General features: G+C 39.0%; 1 protein-coding gene across 1 annotated transcript in view; it reads right to left on the bottom strand.

The window, feature by feature from the left end:
• Positions 1-8,288, bottom strand: part of LOC134656323 (cytochrome P450 4C1-like) — a 37,815-nt gene extending 29,527 nt beyond the window's left edge. The window contains exons 1-2 of the mRNA XM_063511836.1: positions 8,279-8,288; positions 4,849-5,004 (exon numbers count right to left, since the gene is read on the bottom strand). Of these exons, the coding sequence (XP_063367906.1) occupies positions 4,849-4,993 (145 nt within the window). The 5' untranslated portion in view covers positions 4,994-5,004; positions 8,279-8,288. The remainder of the gene's footprint in view (positions 1-4,848; positions 5,005-8,278) is intronic.
• Between the last annotated feature and the right edge of the window lie 6,002 nt (positions 8,289-14,290).

Below are 14,290 nucleotides of genomic sequence, written 5' to 3'. Positions count from 1 at the left end.
GCCTTCTTGAGCTTAGCTTCATGACAAATGAATGACACGTGACAAACGAGGCGTGTCGTGACATGACGTGGCGATATGCGGTAAACACACCCACCATCGACAAATGTGTCACGTGTAAGGCATTAAAAAAATAAGGGGTATTTCTTTGTTTATGAAAACACGTGGCTGATAATGTATGTAAACAGTTATTTTATTTTATATACAAGGTGTTTAATCTTTATAAAAGGGGCATTGTTTTTATTTTTAGGATACGAACCGTGAGGCCGATTTTCGGATTAATAATAATACCAGCAAAGGGTTCCGTAATCAATCATGACCCTACTTAAGCCATGTCAGTCTGTCCGTCTACCTATTAATTCGCGATTTTGCTCCGTAATCGTTATAGCTTGAACGCTGCAATATTGCAAGGACAAATAAATTGATCACACCAAAAAAAAATTGAAAAAAGTCAGCAGCAGAAGTTGCTAATCGTGCGAGGTGTTCAAAATTATTTTGCCACGCTCTTATTCTCTTAACAATAAAGTCAAGTCGAGATCATTTTGAACACCTCGCCCGCTTAGCAACTTCTTTCTGCTGACTGTACCAGGGATGTTGCGGATGCAGATTTTTTTACATTTTAAGGCTCACATCCGCGGATGCGGATGCGGATGCGGATGTCAAGATTAGGTACTTAGAAAACGTCAAATATTACATTTTTAGTATTTTTTTATTAAAAAAAAACGAAACGCTTAGTATTTGAGCAAGAATATAGGTGCGTTATATTTAATAAACAGTAACTTGGCAGACTTTTCTGGATCTAGACGATTTCGTTATAGGTAATGACGAAATTACCTAGCACTTACGCCGCCGCTAAGACGTTTTTGTACCCACTTGTTCGACATCCGCATCCGCATAAGCTCCGCGTCGATTTTATGCGGATGCGGATGCAGATGCGGATGTTGAAAATAATGCGGAAGTTCCGCGGTTGCGGATGCGGATGCGGATGTTCGCAACATCCCTGGACTGTACCTACCTCCCCTAAACGTAAAGTGGAGATGATTTTTTTCTTCGCTCTAACCCGTTGTGGGGTGAATTATTTTTCCTTTTTTTTTATTTAAGTACGATAAAGACGAAACTTTGAGAAAAATGTGATACATACCTAATAATTAAGAAGTTAAATCACAATAACAGGGAATATGTAAACGCTTAGTGGCGGTAGCGAGCTAACGAGTTATAACCGAAGAATATGTTTGTAAGAAAAGAAATATGTGTAGCAAAGCTGTAGCGGGCCGACCGCGCCGCGGAGGCCCGCTAAGGCTAATAACGTGCGCGTCTGTGTGCGCGCACCACACACACAGGGATAGTCCTTCGCTACGCGTCGCCGCCTCCGTCAGCGCGACGGCGATATTCACCTCGAAATCTCAAATTTGAGAACGGGCTCAGCTCCTGTTTCGTCTTAAAAACGAATACCATGTAAATTTTCCTTTCTTATTGTGGAATCAGAAAAAGGCAGGTGGCACAAATGCTCGGGATGTAAAACAGAGACCCAAGAGCCTAGCTTGACATAAACTTGAATGGGTCTTACAAAATGTCCGTTACGAGTTAATGCCGTCGTGTTTCCAGCACCTTCGTAAACTGAGTACGGTTCGTTGCCTGCAGGCCCGATTCTGATTTTGAAATAGACATCTACTAGATATCTATTAGACATCACCAAGATACGATAACGATAATTTTAAGATATAACCTGTCAAATTTGACATTTCCGCGATTCTGGAGATACTCTTGAACGATTTCCACAATGTCTAAAACAAGTTGTTTTAAACAACTCGTTATGTATTTTTAGATCTCAAAACGATTTTGAAACGATCTTAAAACGATAATTTAACGTAAAAGTGACATTGGTTGCGAATTGATCTTCAAAAGATTTCTAGTTGAAATCTAAACTAGTTGGTATCTAGTACATATCGTATCGTTCTCTTCTCTAGAACGGATCTTGTTTTCCGAATATCGCGTTGCGGCGATCATAAAAACCCGCCCACACCAACGCTATTATGTGAGGTAGAATGAGTAAAAATAACCAAACTTGAATTTTTTTTTTAATAATTGAGTCTCCGAATGTCACTTGCGGCGATTTTTATTTTTGTCAGATTTTTTTAAAGATTCGGTAAGTTTGAAAAACTATTCGTTCTATATTATCGCCGGAACAAACACGAAATCACGATTTGGTACCAAATATAAATGTATGTCTCCGTCGAGTTAAAAAAAAACAACGGGTTGCACCCCGGGAGTGCTGGCAGAAGTGAAAACTCAATCACTATTGCAAAATGTCTGCAGCACTATGTATAATTGTGGTTAACGCCATCTAGCGTTATTTAGTCGCATTACTTGAAACCCCTAAGCATATCACTGTTAGTACTCGAGTTATATTAATACCAGTTAGAGCGAAACTCACTAGATGGCATTTAAATCAATAAAGAAAAACTCAATGACATTGAAGTAACAGTTTTTCGATCAGGTCACGTGTCCGTCTTACGTCTTACGGTCACGTGACACCTCTCGCGAGTTTAACATTTTTTCCCCATCACAAAAAGTGCACAGCGCCGCTAAAGAAGTTTTCACTTCAAAAATCCCAGAGGAAGATTCTTTAGGCATACGGTGAAATTACGTTCATAATGTACAGAATAGGGACAGCTAGGTATATAAAGTCTATTTTTTTATTCGGTAGACTAAAATGACATTTCATATGAAATGTCATTTTAGTCTACCGAATAAAAAAATAGACTTTAGATAGGTAGACCTAATTTACGAAATATAACGAGAAAATTGGCAACAGTACTAATTCCGGACTTTCCTTGCGCGTCTGAGATTTAAGAAATATTAGTATTGTTGAACAAAGTTCAGATTTACGGTCTAACTTTCTTGATGAATCGCAATCCTAAAGCAGGATTTGGTTGATAAATTTACACAGTGAAAGGATTAGATAGAAATTATGTAAGTACTTAAGGTTTCAATAAGTTTCAAGCAGGCGGGGATAAAGGAATTACAGAGGTCGCAATTTGTCTCCCTACACAAAGAGAATTTTCCCTTGTCTCTGCCCTACAATAGGGAATATTACGCGAAACTCTGCGTAGGGGGCGCCACTCCCACAATAAGTCACAATCTAAGGGTCTACCGCAAACGAAAGAGTCGAAATCTTGTTATCTAACCTCTCTATCACTCTTGCATATTCGAGCGATAAAGAAGCAGATCTCTGAGTTTCGATTTCGCGTGTCCCGGGTAGGCCCTTTGTAAACAAACCGCCTTGATGTATCAATGTATTATTGTCTGTGAAATCATATTTTATTGTCTGTGAAAACTTACCAAAAAACAATTTAAGGTACATACTTAAGTCATTAGTGCTGCACTCTGGCGGCAAAACATTGCAGTAATATTCCCTATTGCAATAATATATGGTCCTGGGTTCGAATCCTAGTAAGGGCATTTATTTGTGTGATTAGCACAGATATTTGTTCCTGAGTCTTGGGTGTTTTCTATGTATTTATGTATTTGTATATTATATATATCGTTGTCTGAGTACCCACAACACAAGCCTTCCTGAGCTTACTGTGGGACTTAGTCAATCTGTGTAAGAATGTCCTATAATATTTATTTATTATTTATAATAAGCCGATTGTGATTGAACAAATTGGTAAGGCGGTCATTTTGTTTTGATAAGTGTACTTGAGACAACTTTGTATTTCGTGAGCACCAAGGCCAATTCACACTTAGGCCCGGCACGGCAAGGGATCCTTCGGCATAATGCCGAGGCGTCCTCAGGCATGCCGAGACGCCCTAGGGCATGTCGAGGCGTCCTCGGGGATGCTGAGGTGTGCTTGAAAACGCTGAGGCATCTCTCCGGCGTTCTCAGGCAAGTCAGGCATACCAAGGGCCCGATTCGGATTTTGTAATAGATATCTATTAGACATCGCCAAGATACGATAACGATATGTTTAAGATCTAACCTGTCAAATTTGACATTTCCGCGATTCTGGAGATACTTTTGAACGATTTCCACAAGATATTACTTAGAGATCTGCAGTAAGTCAGCGCAGCAAGCATGAGCAGATCACTGTATAGTTACGCGACTTCTTACGACGCCTTTAACCTTTTGAACTACAAGCACACCTGAAGTTATCGTTAGGCCCAAGATACACTTAATTGTAAGTTTTACTTACGTAAGTAGGGACACAGCTATACTACAGAATGAGAGATGAATATCGTTATCTCTTGCTAACAAATAGCTTTGTCCCTACTTACGTAGTAAAACAAACAAGTGTATCTCAGTTGTGCCCACGGACAACTTTAGGTGTTATGACGTACGTTGTCAAAGTAACCTTCACACTTTCAAGTAAGGTTTAAATTAGCTCGCTTGCGCCCGGGACCTTGGCGTCTCAGAGACATTTTTGTTTATAACTTTACTAGCGACCCGCCCTGGCTTCGCACGGGTTAACAAATTATACATAAACCTTCCTCTTGAATCACTCTATCTAAAGAAAAACCGCATCAAAATCCGTTGCGTAGTTTTAAAGATCTAAGCAAACATAGGGACAGACAGATAGCGGGAAGCGACTATGTTTTATACTATGTAGTGAAGCGTTCAAAGGGTTAACCTTTTCCATGCCGTGTCAAACACAAAAGCTGTCACTCAGACGCCACATCATTGAAGTGTCAAAACTGAAGGTGAACTTTATGTATATGCACGTAGGTCGATGATGATCTGTGGTCTGTGACCGATTAATCGGTCTTTGGCGTTGAACCTACGGTGCGGATATATCGGTCATTGGCGTCCAAAAGGTTAAGGTGCTTGGGGTTCAAAGCTAATCTAGGTACCTTGTGACGACATGGACAGGATGAACGGGTTGCCCAAAATAGGCCATTTCTTCGGCCCTGGTAACTTGTCCAGCGGATCATCGTCTGCCAACAGCTTCCAGGTGATCCATAATATGGCAGCCCCGATGATGGTCACCCAGAACATGGTGCGATAGTCTGGAATAGTATGTAATAATAGTATGTAATAATGATCAAATAAGTTTTTGGCAAAAAAATTATTTTTGGTACAAGCTTTTATCGCTGACTGTACTTTTCTTACGACAGACAACTATACTCATCAAGACAATTCTAAAAACCCCTAACACAATTAGGTTGCGTTGTTTCATCGCAAAGTTCCTATGGCCACCTCCTGTCTCCGTCATCAGATCAGTTCGACAGTACCATATTATGGTATTGTCATCAGAACTACATACAGCTGCCAATTTTCATGACGCTACGATCCTTAGAAGATGGTTAAATTTAGTTACCTTAGGCCCACTTGCACCATTCCCCTAACCTGGGGTTAACCGGTTAAACCTGGAGTTACCGTGTTTACCAGTACAATTTGACACTGGGCTAACGGTTTAACCGCATAACTCCGGGTTAGTGGAATGGACCAAGTGGGCCTTAGATTCTATTACATAGTTAGTTACATACAGGTCGACCTAATAAAAGCTTGTTAATTAATAAGTTTTTGGCAAAAATTAGATTTTTGGTACAAGCTTTTATCGCTGACTGTACTTTTCTTACGACAGACAACTATACTACTGTACCATATTATTAAATTAAAATTAAATTAAATAATTATTTATTTCAGAAAATAGTTTCCATAATATTAGTAACTTATTATTATAACTCTTAACCTATGTTAGTGACAGTATCTATCTATATATATATATCTAATCTATTACTATAATTTTAACTACTACAAGCATGAAGGCTAATCCAGTACTCCCAGAATGCGCCATCCATCCTGTCTGCGACTGTGGCTAGTAGACTGTTGGCGCTGCCGCGTACGCGCCGCACCAGCGACGCCACCCGCTTGCGCATGATGGCGTGGAAGCCGTCTGTGCGCGCCTCCGCGAACATGCCGCTAGCGCTGCAATAGCGCGGCAGCCCCAACAGCATCCTAAAAGCGTTATTATATTGGACGCGTAGGGCGCTGTAAGTTTTTTGAGTAAAGTTGATCCATAGGCTGCAAGTGTAAAATGACTGACAGTACGCCTTAAAAAGGGTGATTTTAACGTTGCTAGTACACTTTGCGAACCTACGAATCAACATATTACTTCTTACTGCCAACGCCCTACGCTCCCTTTCCACATCTACGTCATCTTTTAGCGATGCGGTTACCCAGTGTCCCAAGTACTTGAATTCTCTTACTACTTTAAGAGGAGTGCCATTCAGTCTCACCGGAGGTAACATTTCGTCGTCTAATTGGACAGTTCTTCCCCTGAAAACCAGCAGCTCACTTTTAGAGACATTGTACTTGAGACCCTGGGCCTCCGCATACCGCTCACAAACACTTACTAGCGTCCTAAGGGCGTCTATCGACGGGCTCAGCAACACCATGTCATCCGCGTAACTGATGTTATTTACGAAAGTTCCGTCTATTGAACATCCGACCATGGTGTTGCTGAGCTCCTCGATCAGCTGGTTGACATATAGGCTGAAGAGTCTGGGCGATGTAAGCCCCCCCTGCCTGACCCCGCACTCCAACCTATACTCGTCGGATAGCGAGCCCGCCCACTTTACGACATTAGTTTGATGGCCGTACCAATATCTGAACAGTTCCACCAGCTCCCCGGGTAATGACGTCTCCTCGTACAGTTTTTGCCAAAGTCTGTTATAGGACACCAGGTCGAAGGCTTTCGAAAGATCAAGAAAACACGCAAAAACTGGTGTTTTCCTGTCTGTGTAGTAACGGACAGTGTGCTTAAGACAAAGGACTGCCGTCTCCGTGGACAGGCCCGACCGGAATCCAAATTGTGCGTCATGAAGCACCGTGTGCTTTTCCAACTGTTTGTCCAGCACACTGTCCAACACCTTTGCTACAATGGTAGCCAACGAAATGGGCCTATAATTTTTAATGTCCGAGGTGTCTCCTGTACGGTTTTTTATAATTGGTACTACCACAGTTCTCATCATATCGCTCGGTATATAAGTATATAAGTATTATTGTATTGTCATCAGGACTACATATAGCTGCCAATTTTCATGACGCTACGATCCTTAGAAGATGGTTAAATTAGTTACCTTAGATTCCATTACATAATTAGTTACATACAGGTCGACCTAATAAAAAGCTTGTTAATTAAAAAGGACGGTTACTACAAGGAACATTGCACGAGCCTATTATATTGCTTTGACATTGACAGCCGGCATTGTGAGCAGGACAGCAATATAACTACGCGTGTGCGATAGAGATAGGAACAGCCGGTCAGTGTAAGAAATTCCACGTGACAAGCGTTCTTTCTTTACATTTTATGGAACTTGCTAACTATGTAAAATTGTAAACAAATCGCCATATTAAAATTGTCTCTGAATGTCAATTTACTAGTGACTTTGTTACATAGTTAGCAAGTCCCATAGAATGACACTTTACACGTTGGTCATTACATATTGTACACTAACATAGATATAGGTAGTTAAATTATATTTTTTGTACTAACACTATATGGGATTTGTGCCTGAAATAAATAATTTCAATTTCATACACTAGAGGCGATACTTATTGTGCGCGCGAGTTGGAAGCAAGCGCGCAGCTCGCAGTAAGAAAGCCTTGGAGGATATAATCAAACGGAGACGCCATGTCTGTAATTTTCTGTACAAATCAGTCTGCCGATTTTTGCGGGGGAGGGGAACGTCAAATGTATGCGTAACGTAAAAATAGCCATGTCAGATAAACGTCAGTCCATACATTGTGTATGACCGTTGGCCGCCTATTTTCGACAGAGGGGAAAGCCTGTTAATGGCTACTCCGTTAAGTTGTATCCTCCAAGAAGAAAGCCGATGTGTGTAATGAATGACCAAAGCACACGTGTTTCATACGACGTTTTTCAACTCACTTAGAAAAAAAACTTTTGTATATTAATCAAATTTTAATTGTTAAAGCTGATTAAAACAAAAATTCGATAACTATAGTTTGTCAAAGGACTGTCTTATTTCAAACGTAGACAGAGAGAATTATACTAGTTAGTTTTTTGTGATCCTATTTACTGACAAATTGGTTTGACCAAGTATATTATGAAAAAAAGCACGCTGGTTTCATATCTAGAATTGTTATAGCTGGTCAACCAAATCTTGTCAGTAAAAAAAGGCGCGAAATTCAAATTTTCTATGGGACGAATATCCCTTCGCGCCTACATTTTTCAAATTTGCCGCCTTTTTCTACTGTCAAGATCTGGTTGACCAAGTATATTTATTCATATGTAGGTATACTAAAGCAACTTACGTTTATCGGTACCCGCACCTAATCGCCGCTTTGTCGCGCAGACAGCGATAAACTAGGTACCGACTTATTTATCGCCAGAGACAAGTCGTGGCCAGTGTACCTAGTTGTAAAATCGTGACGCGACTTTTCTGTCGTGACAATTTAGGTTTATTATCGATGTGTATGTAGAAGGTGTTAGGTTTTTTATTCAAAGCGCAAAACACTGTGTAAAGGAATTATCTAAGGAACTTTTTGAAACTAATGCGAAAGTCAAGTGTCATTCAATAGAACTTGCTAACTATGCAAACAAACCGCCATCTGACCGCCATACTAAAATTGACACTGAATGTCAATTTACTAGTAACTTTTGTTTACATACCTAGAAAGCAAGTTCTATTGAATGACGTAAACTTATTGTTCAATCACTGTTCGCGGCACGCTCTTTCTTTCTTCCGTGACTTCGATCAACACGGGCTTCCGACACGTCGGAAGAGATAGGCCCAAGCGATATCTTGACATTCAAATCATTCTGCCATTTTTAGCGGGGGGGGGGACGTGCACACAGTCGCACTTTTCACACACTTACATACAAAATCCAATCTGTAATGACGACACAAATACATAGAAAATGACACCCTACACAAACAAATCTTGCACACCTCGATCTGTTTTTGTGTACGGACGAATCACAAGTGTCACAACACGCACACTAACACATTTTCGTCAAAGAATTTTATCGTTTTCTGAGAGATGAGAAGTCGGATTTGTCGTTCGACCGATCCGCAATTTGTACTGGGCGAGCAAAATCGATAAATCCAGCAATTACATAAGACTAAAATATAATAATTGTGTTTAAATGTAATTAAACGAATGACATGTAATAAAAATATTACATGTCAAATGTAACACCTTCTTTTTGTAAATTTGATATCCCCGACCTCTTTTTACAACAAAAAACCTAGCAATAAGGCATTTTTTCTGCTGCTGTGTTCACTCGGGCGTCTGGACTCGGTCTAGTTAAAAATCCGAGCGCAACTAGTTTTATTACCCGCGCTGGATCAGTTGATCTTGTACCTAGGCAGAGGGGAAATAGTGCGAATGCCGCATCCCTTCCGTGTTGATCGAAGGGTGTTCACATGGTGGGGTGTAGTACTTTTTAGGGTTCCGTACCAGAAAGGTACAAAAGGAACTTTATGGTGCGACTCTGTCCGTCCGTCTGTCTGTCACATTGCTAAATATCTCGAGAACTACTTAAGCTATCGATTTGAAATTTGGAATAGTTATGAATAACACTAACCTAAACACATTGGAAGTGTAATTTTTTCATTTTATTTTTATTCATTATGGAAAATTCAAAGAGGGGACAAAATTTCAAAGTCTAGTTACTAGGTCGAGTCACGAGTGGGATATATATCATTTGAAAGAGTTATCAACATTACAATTTTTTTTAATAATAAAAATAAATTTAAGAAACGAATTGCCTGATTTTAATCAAAATTTTGCAAAGACATATAAAACTTATTTAGATTTCATCTCAGTGTCTTTAACAAAAACCACTCTGTGTACACTACTGGATATCCTTTTTTAAGCCCGACCCGACCGTAGGCAAACACCCAACCCTTATCTCGCACATATGTGTTCTATGAGCGACCGAGGATTTTATTTGCATTACATAAGCTTTAAGCTTTTTTGTTTGAGATATGATATTATTGACAAATATTTCTATATAGGTATAATACATATATATATTCTTAGCTATTCTTAGTAACAATAGTAACTCTGGTAGGCTTTTGGGTGACAAGTAACATGACTTCTTTAAATTATAATTATTGCCGTTATTGTTTATTTTAAAAGAAAGTAATATTTAAAAATATCAAAAATGACACAAAAATTAATGATTCTACAGCAGTTTCTGCTTTCGGATTTTCCCTCAGCGTCCCAATAAAAAAAACACCCTGTATGAGAACACAACCAGCCTTTTTGATACCCTTATCTCTCACATGCACATGTGTTCTGTGAACGACCGAGGATTTTATTTGCAGTGCATACCTATAAATATTTTCCGTGATTTCAATATCCTGAGAGGAAAATGGGGACTACGTTTGTATGAAGAAGCGGCCGTCCCCATTCCTCTTAATGTAAGATGATAAAAAGGCCTACAACTTTAACCCAGTCAGCGTTAGTTACGACACGTTGCGTTTTGCCTCTACGAAGCATTTTCGCTACATACCGGGAAACCCATGTTATCGGCTACGAAGTAACGTTACGACCATAGCACAGCGGTGAATGTGTCCTATTTAGACGGTTTAACAAATTGCATGCGATTTTCGTTCGATACATTGCGGTATTTGGTCGAACGATTGAATTCATTTTACTTACTCCACAAAACAAAGAAGTAATAGAAGCGAAACGTACGTGTATAGCGTGTGGCATCATTAGGATTAGCTGCACTAAACTTCACCGCAGGCTACTGTCAGTCGTTGTCAGTTCAGTATGGCGCTTATGAGATGTCAGATGTGAAAACGATTCCAGTTAAAATTACAAATAATTACAAATATGCCGTGCTGCTCCATTTTGGAGTGTAAAAACACTAGCGGGACAAAAAATATTAGACATGGAGGCATTTCATATCATCGGCAAGTATTATTTCATGTAATATTTCAATCTTTTTTACATTTTCGGTTTCCGCAAGGATTTTTGGATTGTTTAGTACAAAAATCAAATTTATGTAAATGAGATAAGGTTGATATCTACTTAGCGTAAAAGTCATGTCGGGTGCGCTCTTCGGCCACAGTGCGAGGACCATATCAAAAAAGTTATCGATGTCGATGTTTGTATAAATACACAGTTCGTTTTGTTTATGTAAAAAAAAAAATAAAAAAAAAATAAAACGTTTCAGAGATCTTTCTTATAACTAATTACATATATTCTTCTGCCAAACCACAGAGTGGTTTGTTGGCAGACGAGGCTCCTTTATGTATTTGCAAGCTAGGTAGTTGATAGGTAACTTAAACTTAGGTATCTACTTAACCCTTTACCTCATGCGCAGCCCTATATAGCAACTATTAAAGTTCATTTTTAAACAAATACTTTTTATTTATGACATGAAGTAAGGGGTTAACTCTATATTCTTAGCGTACAGTAAAAGAAAATCAAAAAAAAAATTAAAATGTAACGTATTATTGACTTTGTATTTTGTTTAATAAAAATTTGCTTATTTCTTTTTAAATGTTTGTTTTGTCATCCTTGTGGTCTTTAAATCCGACGGTAACTCATTATAGATCTTAGATCTATAATACATGAATACATGATGATGATGATTGTTGATACATGTTCTTAATATTTTCTTTTTCTTTTTGTGGAAGGCGAATTTTCTATATTTATCGAGTGTAATGCATTACGTAGCGTTAGTAGTCTAGCGGTAAGAGTAAGAGTAAGAGTACGAGTTCGGAAGTCATGGGTTCAAATCCCGCCTCGTACGAGTTTTTCGGAAGTTGTTTATACGACAACGGTTTCACTCACTTGAATTTTTAGTCGCTATTGGCGACATGTTTCGGGCCTTTTTTTCGGAAGTTATGTATGGTGAAGAGAAACATCGTGAGGAAACCAAACTATTTCCAATAAGGCTTACATCCGTATTCGCACAATGAGATGCGCCAAATACTAGATATTGAAACGATATGGATCGGATCTGTCAGCGTCAAAAGTGACGTATTTGTTTGAAGAAACGTCGCCGACACTTGTTTGACCCATATCGTTCCAATATTTAGTATTTGACGTATCTCATTGTTCGAATAGGGCTTTAGTGTAAAGTCTCCTCTCGAAGTTGGAAGGTCAGATGACAGTCTCTTTCTTAATAATGAGTGCCTACGCCAATTCTTGTGATAAGTTTCCAAGCAGACCCCAGGCTCCGTAACGCAGGTCGGCTCACGGGCCGTGGCAAATAGCCGGAACAACGCTAGGAAGAAGGAAGATGATGGTTGAGCGACGTGTAGCACGTAACTGAGGACGCGGACATCACGCGGGGTGTGCTGAGGCACAGTATAAGTAATAGTATTATCATACAGAATGGCCACGCACCGCCCCGCCCCGACTCGCATTACCTCGCCCCGCGACTGGCCTAGACATGAATCTGGCGGACTTCTGGCGTCCTCTCAGTAAAGCGACTTACCCACATATGCACATTGACGCGTGTACAGACGTGCCGCGCACACATATAAACGCAAATCATTTTTGATGTATGGCGTGTCCGCCCTGTGACTAGGGTTCAACAGTTTTTATTATATAGGTACTCGCTTACAGTTATATTCGTAGTTGGTGGCTTGATTACTTTCAATACGAGCATTTTTTTTATTAAAAAGTAAGTAGGTACCTAACCTAATCTTCGCCAGAAAATATAGTATACATAAGTATAAAAAACTGAGTAGTTTACGTGTACTTACACTAATTATTAATAAGCGTTTATCGATATCACACCGAATCATGCACATCCCTATCGCATATGTCAACGTCATAGTCGAATATTTTATCCTATCGCATTCACTCTTGGAAAAGCCATGCAAGTGTAAAAGGGATAGAGCATAAATGACTATTTACAATAAATAAAAATCATAGTGCAATTTCGACATAATTTTCTTTACTGTAAGGTTCAAATTATTGTGATGGGTGAGGGTTCATAATCCCTTTCGAAATAAGAATATATGGCCAATTTTTGTGACAGCGTGTTGGCGACATAGGTTCCCATACTAATCCAGGCACATGCCGTTTCCCCTTAGAGCGCGGCGCGCTCTTTCTTTCTTCCGTGACTTCTGAGGGGCTACCGCGAAAACTGAATTTCGCAAATTGCGGGGATCTTTCTCTTTTACTCCAATGAAGGCGTAATTAGAGTAACAGAGAAAAATGCCGTAGCATCTCTGTAGTCATAAATTTATCGAATATTGCATGCAAGTTCTTGAACCGTCTAATGGGGCTTCACTTTCATTTCAACTGAATATCAGACTACAGAATTGAATAATAAAAAGAAAGAATTTTAAAGATTCTAACTAAATGAAGGCCTTTTAGAGTGCTAATATATATATTTTTTTTTCATTTATTAAAGTTCTAAACAATTAAATGAATCGCAGAGTTTCATGTATCTTAACTGCTAAGCCAAAAATGGCTTGTTTACAGCTAGAGTTCGGACTAAATGCACTACATAGGTACTTATGTTATAAAATTGAACACATGTTACATTAAAGTTACGTTTTATAAAATATATTCATAATTACTAGATGATAACAGGTATTTTTTTACATCTTTATTTGATTCAGGATTGGTTAGGTAATCTTGTAAATGTTTCGGTCGGAAGGGTGTTTAATATTTTTGGAAGCAAATAATAGTTGGTTCTCATACCGTAGACATTTTTTGTTGTATAATTAATGTATAATTGAATTATTTCCGTTTCTTCACTATTGGAGATATCATAATGAATATTATAGTTGACTAAACTGTATCGAAATGAATATTATAGTTGAGTTGGGGTCCCATAGTGAAAAAAGTATGCGATTTCACTTTGGTATACGAAGTCTTAATTCAAGCATTGCAGTTGCAAAAGCAATATGCAATCACCTTTATCTTCAATTTAGAATATACATAAGTTAAATATACCTCAGTTAATAAAACTTTTCACTTACGTTCGTATTATTTGAAACAAAGTTAAAAATACTAAACTTTACTGTCTTATATTCAATTGGGACATCAAAAGCTTTTAAGACCAAGTTTTTTTCAGCCAACAAAATTAGCAGCTGTTTCAGAACTTGCAGAATTTATAAATCTCCGTATAATTGTGTCGCCCAAAACAAGGCGATTCGATTTGTCGAATACTCCGCAGCAAGCTCGGCCGAATTTCACCTTCCCTAAAAGTGTAAGTGTACCTAAAGCCTGAGTGGACGCTCGAAGCGGAGCGTTCGGCGGGGCGTGCAGCGTGGCGTCGGGCTCACAAGTAATTTGAGCAGCGTGCACTAAGGCCGCTCCTATACACTTGCATTTGTTTGA

This window comes from Cydia amplana, chromosome 18 (genome assembly GCF_948474715.1).
Source record: "Cydia amplana chromosome 18, ilCydAmpl1.1, whole genome shotgun sequence".
Lineage (NCBI taxonomy): Eukaryota > Metazoa > Arthropoda > Insecta > Lepidoptera > Tortricidae > Cydia > Cydia amplana.
This window is presented reverse-complemented; position numbering and strand designations above follow the sequence as displayed.